Source organism: Manis javanica, chromosome 2 (genome assembly GCF_040802235.1).
Source record: "Manis javanica isolate MJ-LG chromosome 2, MJ_LKY, whole genome shotgun sequence".
Lineage (NCBI taxonomy): Eukaryota > Metazoa > Chordata > Mammalia > Pholidota > Manidae > Manis > Manis javanica.
In genome coordinates this window covers 146,170,987-146,184,077 of record NC_133157.1, presented here as the reverse complement: position 1 = coordinate 146,184,077, position 13,091 = coordinate 146,170,987, and the positions used below count along the sequence as shown (strand labels likewise).

General features: G+C 36.9%; 1 protein-coding gene across 1 annotated transcript; it reads left to right on the top strand.

The window, feature by feature from the left end:
- The first annotated feature begins 3,633 nt into the window (after nt 1-3,633).
- Nucleotides 3,634-12,770, top strand: LOC140845263 (ankyrin repeat domain-containing protein 26-like). The gene is made up of 3 exons (XM_073219239.1): nt 3,634-3,737; nt 4,422-6,640; nt 12,599-12,770. Exons 1-2 carry the CDS (start codon nt 3,687-3,689, stop codon nt 5,286-5,288), a joined length of 918 nt encoding a protein of 305 aa, XP_073075340.1. The 5' UTR covers nt 3,634-3,686; the 3' UTR covers nt 5,289-6,640; nt 12,599-12,770.
- The last annotated feature ends 321 nt before the right edge of the window (nt 12,771-13,091 follow it).

Sequence of the window (13,091 nt, the reverse complement as noted above, 5' to 3'; positions counted from 1 at the left end):
CAACATTAGAAGTTAAAACTGAAAATGTTTAAATACAAATGTACATGATCATACATCACATTAGCCATTAGAGCTCTGATGTTTCACATACCATACCATTTCTCTGGAGCATTACACTGTGTGCTTGTAAAGAGAATGAGAATGGAAATGGCATGTAACATTGAACTTTATAGCAAACATACTTGGACCTCTTGGACCCCATGAGCAGATGGATCTTGGGACTCCAGGGACTCCCAGGTGATGCTTCACAACCACCACTTTAAGCCAGGCTGGGCCTATGGATGAAACTTTTAGCAGTCCTTGTGATGGAAGGGCTTCAAAGTTTCCATCCAAATTTCTTTTTCTTTGCTCACTTGTTTAGAAAAGTTTAAATTTGATGATTTTGTCTTAAAAAGAAAGTGTTGTTATTCATTTCCTATCTCATGGCACTCTGGCCTCGACTAGCCCTCTTTTAACATGGAAACAGGTCACTCAAGGCTCTTTTCTCACATAAATTGACTGTGTTTACCCAGGTTAACAAGTGAATTCTGAAAATACTGGTGCATACTGTATGTAATTAAAGTGATGCCATTCACTGAAGCTTTTTTGAAATCTATGTCTCAAAAGCACCCAGTACCTTTTATGCATGTTTAAAATAAGTGGTTACCCATAAATTTCATTAATACGAACAAAATTCATACCTTGAAGAGTCTTAATTCCTGATAAACAAAGCTCTACAGAATATAGAATAGGTAATAGAGATTGATGAGCAAGTCAAAGTGATAGTAGAAAACATAAAAGTAGAAAAAATGACGGACCGTGGTTAATTAGGCTTGCCTTCGTGAATCGCAATACAGAGCATATAAAATGCCCATGTAAGCGGTGAGTGAGCAGTGTGTCTCAGTGGGGAGGGGAGGATGTGGGAGAGCTTCTCTGATAAACACGTTGCATAAGTTAGCCAAATTTGTATCATTACTTACAGACTAACACGTGGAAACCTTCTTTTCCGATTTTTCAGGTTTGAACTCTCCTGGTATCACGGTCAGTGATGTGTCCAGTCAAACACCCCAGGATCTGAAAACTGAAGGTAAGTGTCCATTTGTGTCACTGTCAAGGAACAAAAATCAGTCAGCAACCACAGAATTTGGACAGATGACTCACAGAGATAAAGGAAAGATTAATATTCGAGCTGTGTTTCTGTTAGAGGATTATAAACTCTGACCTTTGTGAATCACAGCTTCCAGAAGACAGAGAAAGCACAGATGGTAAGAAAAAAAGCACAGGGAATTCAACCCCTGATCACCTCTGCATGGCTTCGTGTAGTTTTGATTTTTCAAAAATCATTTTGTGACAAAATCTTTGTGGCAACCTACAAGCAAACAGAATATCTTTTAGCAAAAATTGGCATTCTTTCTCTCCCAAAACAACATATAAATAACAGAGAATTAGGAGAAAGAGTAATTTCTTCTAGGCTAGTATTGAGCATATACTTAAGAGTGTGTAACAGGATTGAGTTTAGAGTTTAGGGACTGTTTGGGAAACTAGGTAGATAGGTAAAGATTGCCTACTCAGACCAAACGTAGTCTCCTAGCTTTATTTTTATAGCCCTGAATTCACAAGTATTAGTTACAGCTACATTAAGTGTAACTAAAAGAGCACCTTTCAAAGCTAAAAATTAAAATATTCCTTGTATTTTCTATGACTTTATGTAATTTAGAGTTGGCTTTCCCAGGAGTAATGGGAATTATTGGGAATTTACTACACAGTGCCGCCTCCGATATGTACACATAGTCTGTCAACTTGTCTTACAATTTTTTAATGAATAAATAATTCACAAGGAGTGTTGGTTATTTTGAGGAATGAATCATTTAAAACTAAAATACAGAAAACCAATTTTAATACTGCTAGGATAACAGCCTGTTATTAACCACATGTAATGTGTCTGCTGATTAACCACATGTAATGTGTATTCTAACTTTATGCACCAGTTAATTCAGTGCTCTTTATCAGTCATAGGCTCAGGTATGTACTAAAATATTATATAATATTTTTCCTACCCCTATAGTTTTATCTTCTTTTTCTTTTTACCTTTAGAATTAACAATGTAGTTTAGAAAAGATTTTTAGTTATATCTGAGAGTAGTGATGACATTGAGCTGTCAGCCCAGTTATTTACCTGTACAACTGACTTGTTTGCTCTATTTCCTCGCAAGTTGGGCAGACCCAAAAAGCAGGACATTTAAAACAAAACAGCTACACAAGTTCCTGCTGCATTGGAAGATGTGAGATAGAAATACTACAGATTTAAATATAAGCAACTTAGACAAGTTCACGTGGACCATTGCTCTTCTTAGCTAACACCTTTTACAAAGTAATGAGCAGAGTTAGTTTTCCAGGGACCTTCATTTTATGATGAGCCCTGGTAATTTTGTATCCTAAATATATTTCCAGAATCTTCTCAGTTCAGGCCTGTATCATCTTTATTTTACATTACTGCTTTATAATATGTCTGCTTCCATTTATTCACTTGCTCTCCACCCATATTCATCCCTCCCCTCAGTTCTTAGAGTGACCTATCTCAGCTACAAGTAACAACCATGAAGCACCCTAAAACACATTTACGTCCAGGCATCCAAAATTACATATAAGGAAGGCTTTGGTAATCTGAGTCCTACCTAACTCCCTACCATCAGCCTTTTCTACTGCCCACCCTCTTCTCTGGCATTCTGAACTGCTGGGCATGCCAGCCTAACCAATCCCTGTATTTCAGTCAGATAGTCACCCCATTATGTGCTGCTCTGCCTGTCTTGCAGTGGTCCTGCATGCTCTCCGCATTTCTGCCCTCTACCCATTTGGTTCTGGCTAACCTCACTGTTTAAGTCAGCACAGGCATTATCTCTAAAAACCCGTTCCTGATTCCTGTTGTCCACAGTCTTCTTTAAACCTTTAAGTATTTAGCTGGAACTCAATAAATAACAATTGAGTAAAGTAACTAATGACTATTTATACAAAGATGATTTACAAGACTGTCCCCTATAGTTTCGGAGCAAAGGGGACAAACACGTAGATGATAATTTATGGCTCTTATGGTAAAGACATACAAGAGACTATAAAACACTAAGGTAGGCCCAAAGAAACACCTATTCATAGGGGGAAAGACAGCCATAGTAAGGGAGGGCTTTGTACAGCAGTCTGAATCTTGTAAGAGGAAGAGGAGTTTGTCAATAATAGTGCAGCCAAACATTTCAGGTAAAGGAGGGGTGGTGTATACCCCAATAAAGTCATAGAAAGTAATAATTTTGGTTCCTGAATAATGTAGCTGAAGCCTAGCATGTTGTTAAGATCGTACACTTTTGAGGTAGAAAATAGAGTATCTTGTGGCTTTATATGTTTCTTCTGCATTTTTAAATTTTGGGTTTTTTTCTGATTATTTTGTTTGATGTCGGATGGATTTTTGAATGAGGCTTTTACATGTTTGTATGCATTTATCCTGGCAATTTCTAGTATTTCCCAAGTGTTTGTTGAAGTTGTACATAAGTTAGAAATATTTCCTAAATAAGTATTCAGATAAAGATGAAGCTTAATTTAAACTCTCAATTGATAAAATGTTATTTTCTCTTTGTTTAAGAGTATGGCTTTTATTGAACCATTCTGTTGTAGTTCAATTTAACTGAATATATCAATTTGTCAGCAGAACAAGACGTCATAATGATGTCAAAGAAAGAACGGCCTGATGGAAGTGACTATAACCACCAACAGGTATATAAAAAATTTTAATTTCTGGTTTAATATTGTTGACTATTCTTTAATGTTGTAACATAGTTTAAATGAAATTACCTTTTCAACTAGTCCTTCAGAGTCAATAGATCACTTCATAGGAAGTCTAAAATTTTACTACTTGCAAAAATGAATGAGAAATGTCATAGAATACATCTATATATTCAGGTCTTCCTCATGCAAAAGTGTGAGGAAATGTGGATCAAACTAGGCAAATTGAGTAAAAAAAATAATTTAAAACTCATCACAAATGAGTTAAAGCAGAAGTTTGGTGATCTTTAGGAAAAAGAATTTTAGGAAATAAAATATGCCCAAATATATGCCGATCTAAGGCTCTTACTCTAGGGTAACTGAATTGGTTAGATTTCAGACTTTGAAGTCAATTTTTCAGTGTAGCTAGATTCATTATTATTCTAGTTTATGCCTTCTGAGTCGTAATTCTTCAGTTAAATTTTGAGTAAAGTTTGAGATTTGGATCCAACTTAGTTTTTTTTCAGTTGGATATCCATTAATCACAAAATTTTTCATTGTATAAACATTCAGCTTGTCCCCTATTTTCAGAGGAAATCATGATAAGTCTTTTAATTGAGTGCTAGCTGAAAGTCTCCTTTTACTTAGATTTCTGATAGTCATGAACATCTATTGCTTAAAATCTACATGTTGCAGGATAAAATTGCCATGCTAAAACCAGAAACACAAGCAATGAAAAATCAGAAAGAAAAGAAATATCTTGAGGACACTGAAATTATAAAAGAAAAAGATGATCTTCAAAAGAAAACAGTGATTAAGGAAACATCTACAAAAGTAATGTTCCAGTATGGTGGACGGCTTGACTTCCTGACATCTGAGAATACAATGCTACATTCTAAGTTGCAGAATGAAAAAGCAAGCAAAGAAAGATTGGAGACAGAAGTTGTATCAGACAATTCTAGACTGTCTACTGCTACCCGTGATCATGAGCAAAGTCAGGCATCAGAAAGAGAACTAGGATTTGCTTTCCATAGTCTTAGAGCAAGAAATGAGTGGTTTCTGTCTAGTCAGGAAGAAAACATGAGCATTCTTTCTCAACAGCTTTCTAAAGCTGAACGTAAAGTCAGTAGCCTGGAAATTGAGCTGAGTCACACCAGAGATGCCCTTAGAGAAAAGACTTTGGACTTAGAAAGTGTGCAAACAGACCTAAGCCACATACCCTGTCAAAAGAAGAACAGTGAACACAAGTATGAGAACAAACAAGATAAACTGAATAAATACATCAGAAAGCAGGAGTTCTTAGAAAACAGATTATCTCAACTACAAAGTGAAAATGAGTTGCTCCGACAGCAACTGAATACTGCTCAGAACAAAGCTAAAAATGAACTCCAAACTGAAAGGGAAAAATGTCTTACCCTAGAAGGAAGGAATAAAGAATTACTCGATGATTTTAATCGTCTCAAAGAAAGAATGAAACAAGGTGAAAATGAGAAAAGAGAACTAGAAGTAAGTATCCAGGAAAATAAACATTTTTCAAAATTCCTGAAAGAAAATTCAAAGTAATATTTGATTATGGAAAAGTGTTGAGTCTATTGAATATAAAAAGGATATAGACTATAAATATCTTAAAGGCATGCTTGTAGCCAGCAAAAAAATTAATTTGGCAGGTGCTTTATTTTGAAGAAAGACATTTGTGTTGACTATGTTCATTTATAATTTAGTCTTATACTGCTTAAATAATAATTTTAGTCTTTGTGTCATCACATTTTAATACTGTGATGAAGCAGATAAGTGGAAATGCTCATACTTAAAATGAAACTCTAGATTCAATCAAGTGGATCACCTTGACAGTTATTCCAGATTTCCCAGATGAGATGAAGGGCCGATGCTGTATGTCACAGTCCTTTTCCTTCAGTAGCTTTTATACATTTTCAGTTGGTGTAATTTTATTGTGATTCATGTCAATTTGAATTAAATTTGGAAACATTTTAGTCTCAAATCGTGTATTATGACCTTTTCAAAGGCATCTGCTCTCCAAAACATCATATTTTAAGACAAATGTGGTGACATATAGCAAAAAAACATATTTGATTTTTCCCATTGCTATTTAAAATCTACTTCAAACATATTTACAAAGAGTTTGCTCACAATTCTCATTTCAAGGAGAAATGTAGGTTAGTACATAACAAACTTACTGGATATAATAAGTGTGTCCAGTACAAAGAGAACTGTAACTGTCTGTGATTGGAGCTCTTTTTCAGACTAATGTGCAGTGGCAGCAGGATTTGTCTATAGCAGGAATGGAGTGCATTATAGGAGCCAAGGTCAGGGAGGCAGGTAGAGGCCTGGTTACCTAGGGCCTGAGTCCCACTGACATGACTTCACATTTATTCTCAGATGGGGATCTGTTGCAAGGACTCACACAGAGGATTCAGTATGTGAGGAACTCTGAAGTCAGTTTAAGTTACTAGGAAAAAAGAGGGAAAACCTTTCACAACATATAATTTACCACCTCCAAGTCTCACGTATATGGTTTTTGTTTTTTTTTTGAGACTTCCCTAGGTGGTAAAGCTCTGCAAATTCTTAGGGGGAGTGGATAGTGGGGCCGAATTCATTGTCTTAAGTATACAATACTGATTAGGCAGGAGGATCACACAAAATTCAGTAAACAGGAATGTGTATGCATGAGGAAAAGGTGAATTGATGAATGCAGTAACATTTTTCAAAACACGTATGTTAGAGTTACATATTAACAACAAATATGTTATTAGGTACTTGTGAGACACAAACTCCAACAAGAATGGGCTGATGTGGAAATACAACGATTTGAGTCAGAGAGTTTGCTAGAAGCTGCCTCCTACTATACCAATGAGAGACAGGACTTAAAGAAGAAATTAAATCAAGCCCTAAGTCAGGTATGTGTAAAATTTAACATACCAACAGTTAATCTATAGCTAATGAAATAATACACAGTGTTTTAGAATATTAATTTCTGTGGACAGCTTTTACATTTTCATTACAACAAATTTATTACAATTCTGTCTTTACAATGCACTTATTAAACTCTGACTTTAGTTCTGCCATTTATATTATGCATTTTTTCTTACAATATTTATCCTTAGGAAAACAGAATTACGCATCACTCCTCACATCAGTTGAGGCTTTATTTGTTAGTTCCATCCATTGTTTTTTTTTACAGATCTCTCTTTTGCCATGATGAGGCAATCCAAATAAAATCACAGCATAAAGTTTAATGGAATGTTTCAGAAAGTTGTAATTTTTGTTACCTTCACTATTGCAGATGTAGAATACATTTATTTTGTGGATTTCAGGTTAATTGTACAAAAGGTCATTATATAAACCATTTGAAATGAGATACTTCCGTCATTTCCTTCCCCTTTACATATTCCGTAAAAATGTGGAAAGATTCAGATCATGTATAGTATGTATCCAAACATAGAGAATTAAGAAAATTATCTACATCCAGCTGTTAGTCAGAAAAATAGATATGAGTGAGGTGGAAAAAGAGTAAGGACAGGAAAAAGCCCACTGAAAAAGACCCAGAGTTAATCAGTTAACGCTCAAAAGGCCAGGAACAACTTGGCCTGGAATGTTTGAATATTCCCCAGATAAAGGAGGGCACCTCAGCATAGCCCATGTCTTTATTGTGTTAATTATGCAGGCCCAATTTATTTTTTCACTTTACCTATCTGCTGGTCTTTTTCTCCTTCACCACTAATCAAATAACTTGCAACCCAGGCAACTAATTTAGCATGCAGGCCCAGCTGTAAACAGCATAGTAAAAGGCAGGAAGTTAAGTAAGATTCTTATCTTACTCTTTCCCAAGTGGTACTTGAGGGTTCTGATGCTTTTCTACATTCTTACCATATCTGTCATCATCTGTCTTTTTTATTGTAACCATCCTATAGTGGGTATGAAATGGCATCTCACTGTGGTTTTGATTTGCATTTTTCTGATGAATAATGTTTTTGAGCATCTTTTCCTATGCTTATTATCCATTCAGTTATCTTCTTTGAAGAACTGGCTGTTCGATTCCTTTGCCTATTTTAATATTGGACTGTCTTCTTATAAGTGAATTAAAAGAGTTATTTCTATATTCTAGATACAGATCCCTTATCAGATAAAGGGTTTTCAAGTATTTTCTCCTATTCTATAGCTTGCCTTTTCACTGTCCTGATGAATCCAGTTAATCTGCTTTTCTCCTTTGGTGTCATCTAAGTAACCATTGCCAAATCCAGTCACAAAGATACACACCTTTGTTTTTTCCCTTGGGTTTTATAATTTTTGCGCTTACATGTTGAGTTGACTTTGTATATATGCTACAAAGTAGAGGTCTGATTTTATTCTTCTGTATATGGATATTCAGTGGCCCCAGTACCATGGGTTAAAAAGATTATTCTTGACCCATTTAACCTTTTGGCACCCTCGTTGAAAATCAGTTCACCAGAGTTTATTTTGTATTCCCAATTCTAATACGGTTGCAGCATGTCTATCCTTATGCCAGTACCAAATCAAATATTGTGAGGACTCTTTCACGGTCATCTTGAATATTACCACTTGCTTCTCTCAGCTCATGCAGACACTTTCAGCTTCAGAGAGCCTTTGTCCAGCTTGTGCCCTGCTGGCTGTGCCATGATGGGAAGTCAGGCTAACAACAAAGGTAGAGCCCATTCCCTTTCTTTTCTCCATTCACACCTTTAGTCTCTCACCAGTGTTCCTCCACCTCACTCCCATTTGCATGTCTGGGTCGTAGGATCTGCTGACTCAGTCTGTGTAGTTCATTATGTTTCGGTGACTCACTATAGGGCATAGACTGATCCATAGATTTCACCATCTAGGAAGGAAGAGATGAAGTCTGGGCTTTTGGCTTTCTCTTTGGAAGTCTTGCTAATCTGTCATCTTGCAATTCACAATTAAATCTTCTTTTGACCTGGTTCTTGTGTGTAATCCTGAGGCCAACCTTGTTCTTGGTGCTGATCCTATGTTCTCAGAAACCTCAGTTCTCCGTATCCACCTCCTTTTACTTAAATCGAAAGAGATGGATAGCTATACTTTATAGCTCAGTGCATAATTGACAGAATCCTATTTCTTCCTATCCCAAGAAAAAAAGAATGTCAAGAGTACAATTCTTAAAAGTGAGGTAATTATTCAACCAAGTCATTGAATAAACAATTGACTTTATCAGAATTTCAAAGCTAAATTGTATGATAGGCAGAAGTACTACGGTGCAACATAAAGATGAGATGGTCTTACCTCCCCATACTGACAACCTTGAGGTAAGATAAAGGAGAAATTGTACTTAAATAGTCCAAAGGACACTGCATTTATTTTACTACTGAGATTAAAAATGATTCCTTAATGTTCTCTTTATTTCCTCACTGAGGAAAGTAAAATGAAGATTGAGTGCTAGACTGACTAATAAATACTCCATGCTGTCTATTAGAATTTCAGTTAATTAAAATCGGACAAAAGGCGTCATTTTTGGCTACGAAAGTATTTCAGTTGTTATTCTTTAAATCCTATGTCTCTCCTTGCTTACCAGTCTTCCCTATCCCCTAACTTGAGGAAAAATTCTGAAGAGGCATGTATGCCTAGGGGTAAGAATTTGTAATTGAAAGGAACCCTAGAAAAACTTCTTAGGTCTTCTAGTCATCTGCTTCTTCTCATTAGCATTGTTTTCCATTAATAAATTAATCTCAACATTTATTATAACCCATTTTAAAGGGGACTCATTTCTACTGTTTGGCACCCTTGTTGAAAATCAGTTCACCACAAATAAGTTAGTTTTCATATTATCCCTTTTTTCACCACTTTTCTGCTTATCTGTTTTACCCTAATAACCTCCCAGGTTCAGTAGCTTAAATAACATTATCTTATTCACAAACCTCCATCAGGAAAGTGTGGCCAGGACAGCTTGTCTCTGCTTCCTTCAGCTTTAGCTGGGACAGCTCGAAGGCTGAGGCTGGAATCATTTGGAGGCTAGTTCACCCACATGTCCGATTGTTGGTGCCAGGCCCTGGCTGGGACTTTAGTTGGGCTGGGCAGCTGGAACACCTGGCCTATCCAGGCCAACCAGCCTTGGAATTCATACAGCATCACCTTCACCATATTCTGTTCACTGGGAGAAAGTCAGTAAGGTTGGCCCATAACCTTCCTTTTTAAAAGAAATTAATGGATGTTTTAAAAGTAGAGACACATTTAAAAAGCACAATTTTTAATTACCCTCCCACATGAAAAACATACTCCAATCACTATGTTATATACTTGAAACCAGTGTAATATCATATGTCACCTATACTTAAAATAAAAAAGCCAAAGAGACAACAACAAAGTATATATCCATGTAGCCAAAACACTGGTCAAGATATATAAAACATTTCCATAAAAAAGGAAAAGGCAAAAAACACACACTCACCCGTACCCTATACCTGCATGCCAAGCCTCAGTGACGATGGCATCCAGTTCAGGCTGGAGTCTGAGATCTTACATCTTCATCAGGTGCAGATGGGACAGGAGCCTGGGCTGTGGTTTCTACAGTTTAGCCCTTGGAGTACAATTCCTCTCAATACAAAGATTGAGAACTGAAGAGCCAAGTCATCTACCACCACCCACAGAGCCAACATTCTGCTGACCTGCTCAAGACTCTCATTCAGAATGGAAAATGGGAGACACATTAGTCCATAGCAATTCTGAAAGGCAGCCTGCTGCAGGCTGCTAGTTCTCTGAGGAAGACTTAGTCCTAATCATGGGAATGCCTCTCCGTGGCCCTTTGCTGTGCCTCTGAGCTCTCAGTTCTGTCTTGTTCATAAGAGAGGACCTGTGTTTGCATCTGTTTTTTCAGCCTGCTTCCTCCCTGTAGAACTTCTAAGACCCAAAGGCCTCTTTTCATTTGTATTCTCTCCATCTCTCAGTCCAGGCTACCAGGCAGTGTTTTTGCTAATACTGTTTTTAAACAGTTTCCTGTGAATTTTATTGGGGTTCATGCCAATAGGAAAGGGACCCTCATGAGTCATTTTGAGATAAGCTCTTCACTTTGGGCTTCCTGTGAAGCTGTTGTAGGATGGTGCCTTAAAATGTATAAACTCTGAAGATCCTTAGAAGAAGTTGAGGCACCACCATACATCTTTCTGAGATCCTAACAAAGGATTTTACAGTCTTGGCTGCAACGTTTGGTTGTGTTTTCTCCTGGCAGCACCCTGGATTTTATCTCAGTTCAGAAGTCATTTCTTTTAGAATTATTTGGCAATTAGACATGAGGAAAGGCTGTAATTGGGAAACAGATATCTGACCCGAGTAAGCCCTAGTTCCTTTATGTGTAAAATTCTTCAGCTTATCTTGCTCACCGATCTTTACTTCCAGCTGCTTTGGAGCAAGAGTCCCCTTTCCTCCAGGTTCCAGTGTCACTGTCTTTCCCTGCCTAGAAGCCCTTGCTGTCAGCCTCTTCAGGGGCCGTCAGGCTTCCACTAACATGCTCCCGGAGGCCCTGCTGGTTTTCATTCTGACTCTTCTCCACCTCCTTTGAGGTTCCATCTATTGCCCTGTTCAAAGGCACTCTTTTTGTGTTTTAGTTGTTTTGTTTTGTTTTTTAATGGCAGCACCCCATTTTTAATATCAGTATCTGTGCCAGTTATTTATTGCTGCATGATGAACCACCTCAAAACCTAGTGGCTCAAGACAGTACTTATTTTGTTCACAAATCTACAGTTTAGGCAAGGCTCAGTGAGGCGAGCTTCTTTCTTCTCCACTTGGCATCATCTGGGATGATACACCACTGGGGACTAGCATCACCTAAAGGTGCCACATGCACTTGTTTGGCAGTTGAAGTCAGCTTTTGGCTGGCACAGAAGCTACATCAGTCTCAGTTGGCACATCTCTGTGAGGATTCACTAGGTGCCCTGGGTGCTTCACAGCAAGGGGGCTGGGTTCCTAGGGTAAGCCTCCCTAGAGAGAGAATAGAGAATATCAGATGGAAGCTGTATTTACACTTTCTAACCAAGCCATGGGTTCACACAGCAGTTCCACCATATGCTCTTCACTAGAAACCAGGTAGTAAGGCCACACATATGAAAGAGTAGGGAATTTCACAGGAAATGTAAAATTTGTAAGAATTTGTAAAAACCACATCCACTCACCTTGTCTTACCAAATAACCACTGTATCTAAACAAAAGTAGTTCTTCCCAGATCGGTATCGCTGAAATTACAACAGGTTTTCTTTTTGTTAATTATGTTTTCTTATTTGGTGGCAAGAAACAAAAGATGACAAGATAGCACTATGGAGTTGTGGTATTGTTCAGAAAAATGTATGGATCATCTCCCTAAAATTCCATATTGCGAGATATGAATTCTCCTTAACTGTGACAACCCTTTCCTTGGAAACTGATTTGAATTAGCATAAAACATTTGTAGTTGAGAAAAAGGCTTATGGCATTAGAATACATATTTATAGATCATTAGAGTCTTATTTTGGGAGGCATTTATTGACTTAGGGCTAAATAACTCAATGTGATAGTTCTGAAACTTTTTTTTAATTATGAAGTGTTAGGATGGAGGACCTTTCCTACTGAGAGGTGGCATATAATAACTTTATGGAGAAACAACATGGGAATAAGAGCATTAAACCAAGTGCAAATGTTGTAATGGCAAAAATGACAGCAAAGGGTGTATTATTTTGACTCCTGCTAGTTTTAATTTTGTTCTTGATTGTCTGAGTAATTCAAGGTTCAGTGTTCTAAGATTCTACTATGGTATGAGTAACATTTTATAACTTAATTTATTTTAGTTGATACTGGCTTTGACTTGGGCTATTCTCTGTCTACCTTCATTACAAAGCTCACTTATTTCATTCATGTAGGTTGTTGATCTTTCAAGAAAACTGGAACTTTCATCTTCAGAAGTCAGAAACCTTAAAACTCACATGGCAAGGATGTCACTAGAACACAGTAAGATGGAACAGTACAGACGGGACACTGAAGAAAGAGCAAGACCGAAAGCAGTAGAAAAATTAAAAGAAGTCGATTGGTTTTTACAGGTTAATTTATTAATCTGTAATGTACCTTAATTCATCTCCCTGCAGATTACATTTTTGATATATACATTTATCTCTGTTTCCTCTACTTTTATGCCAGTTGGTTTCATATATTTCTGGGAGCATGGGAGCATGTGTTTCTCCTAAATATTTCAGTTTCCATCATTATCACAAAATCCATCTTTCAGAATCATTCTCATTAGACAATCAGAACTTTTAAGACTGGTTGACAAGAGGAAAAGGAAATTGTGATTTAAAAAGTATACCATATTCTTGGATTATATTGTTTAAATATTTTAACTATAGATTGTTATTCTTT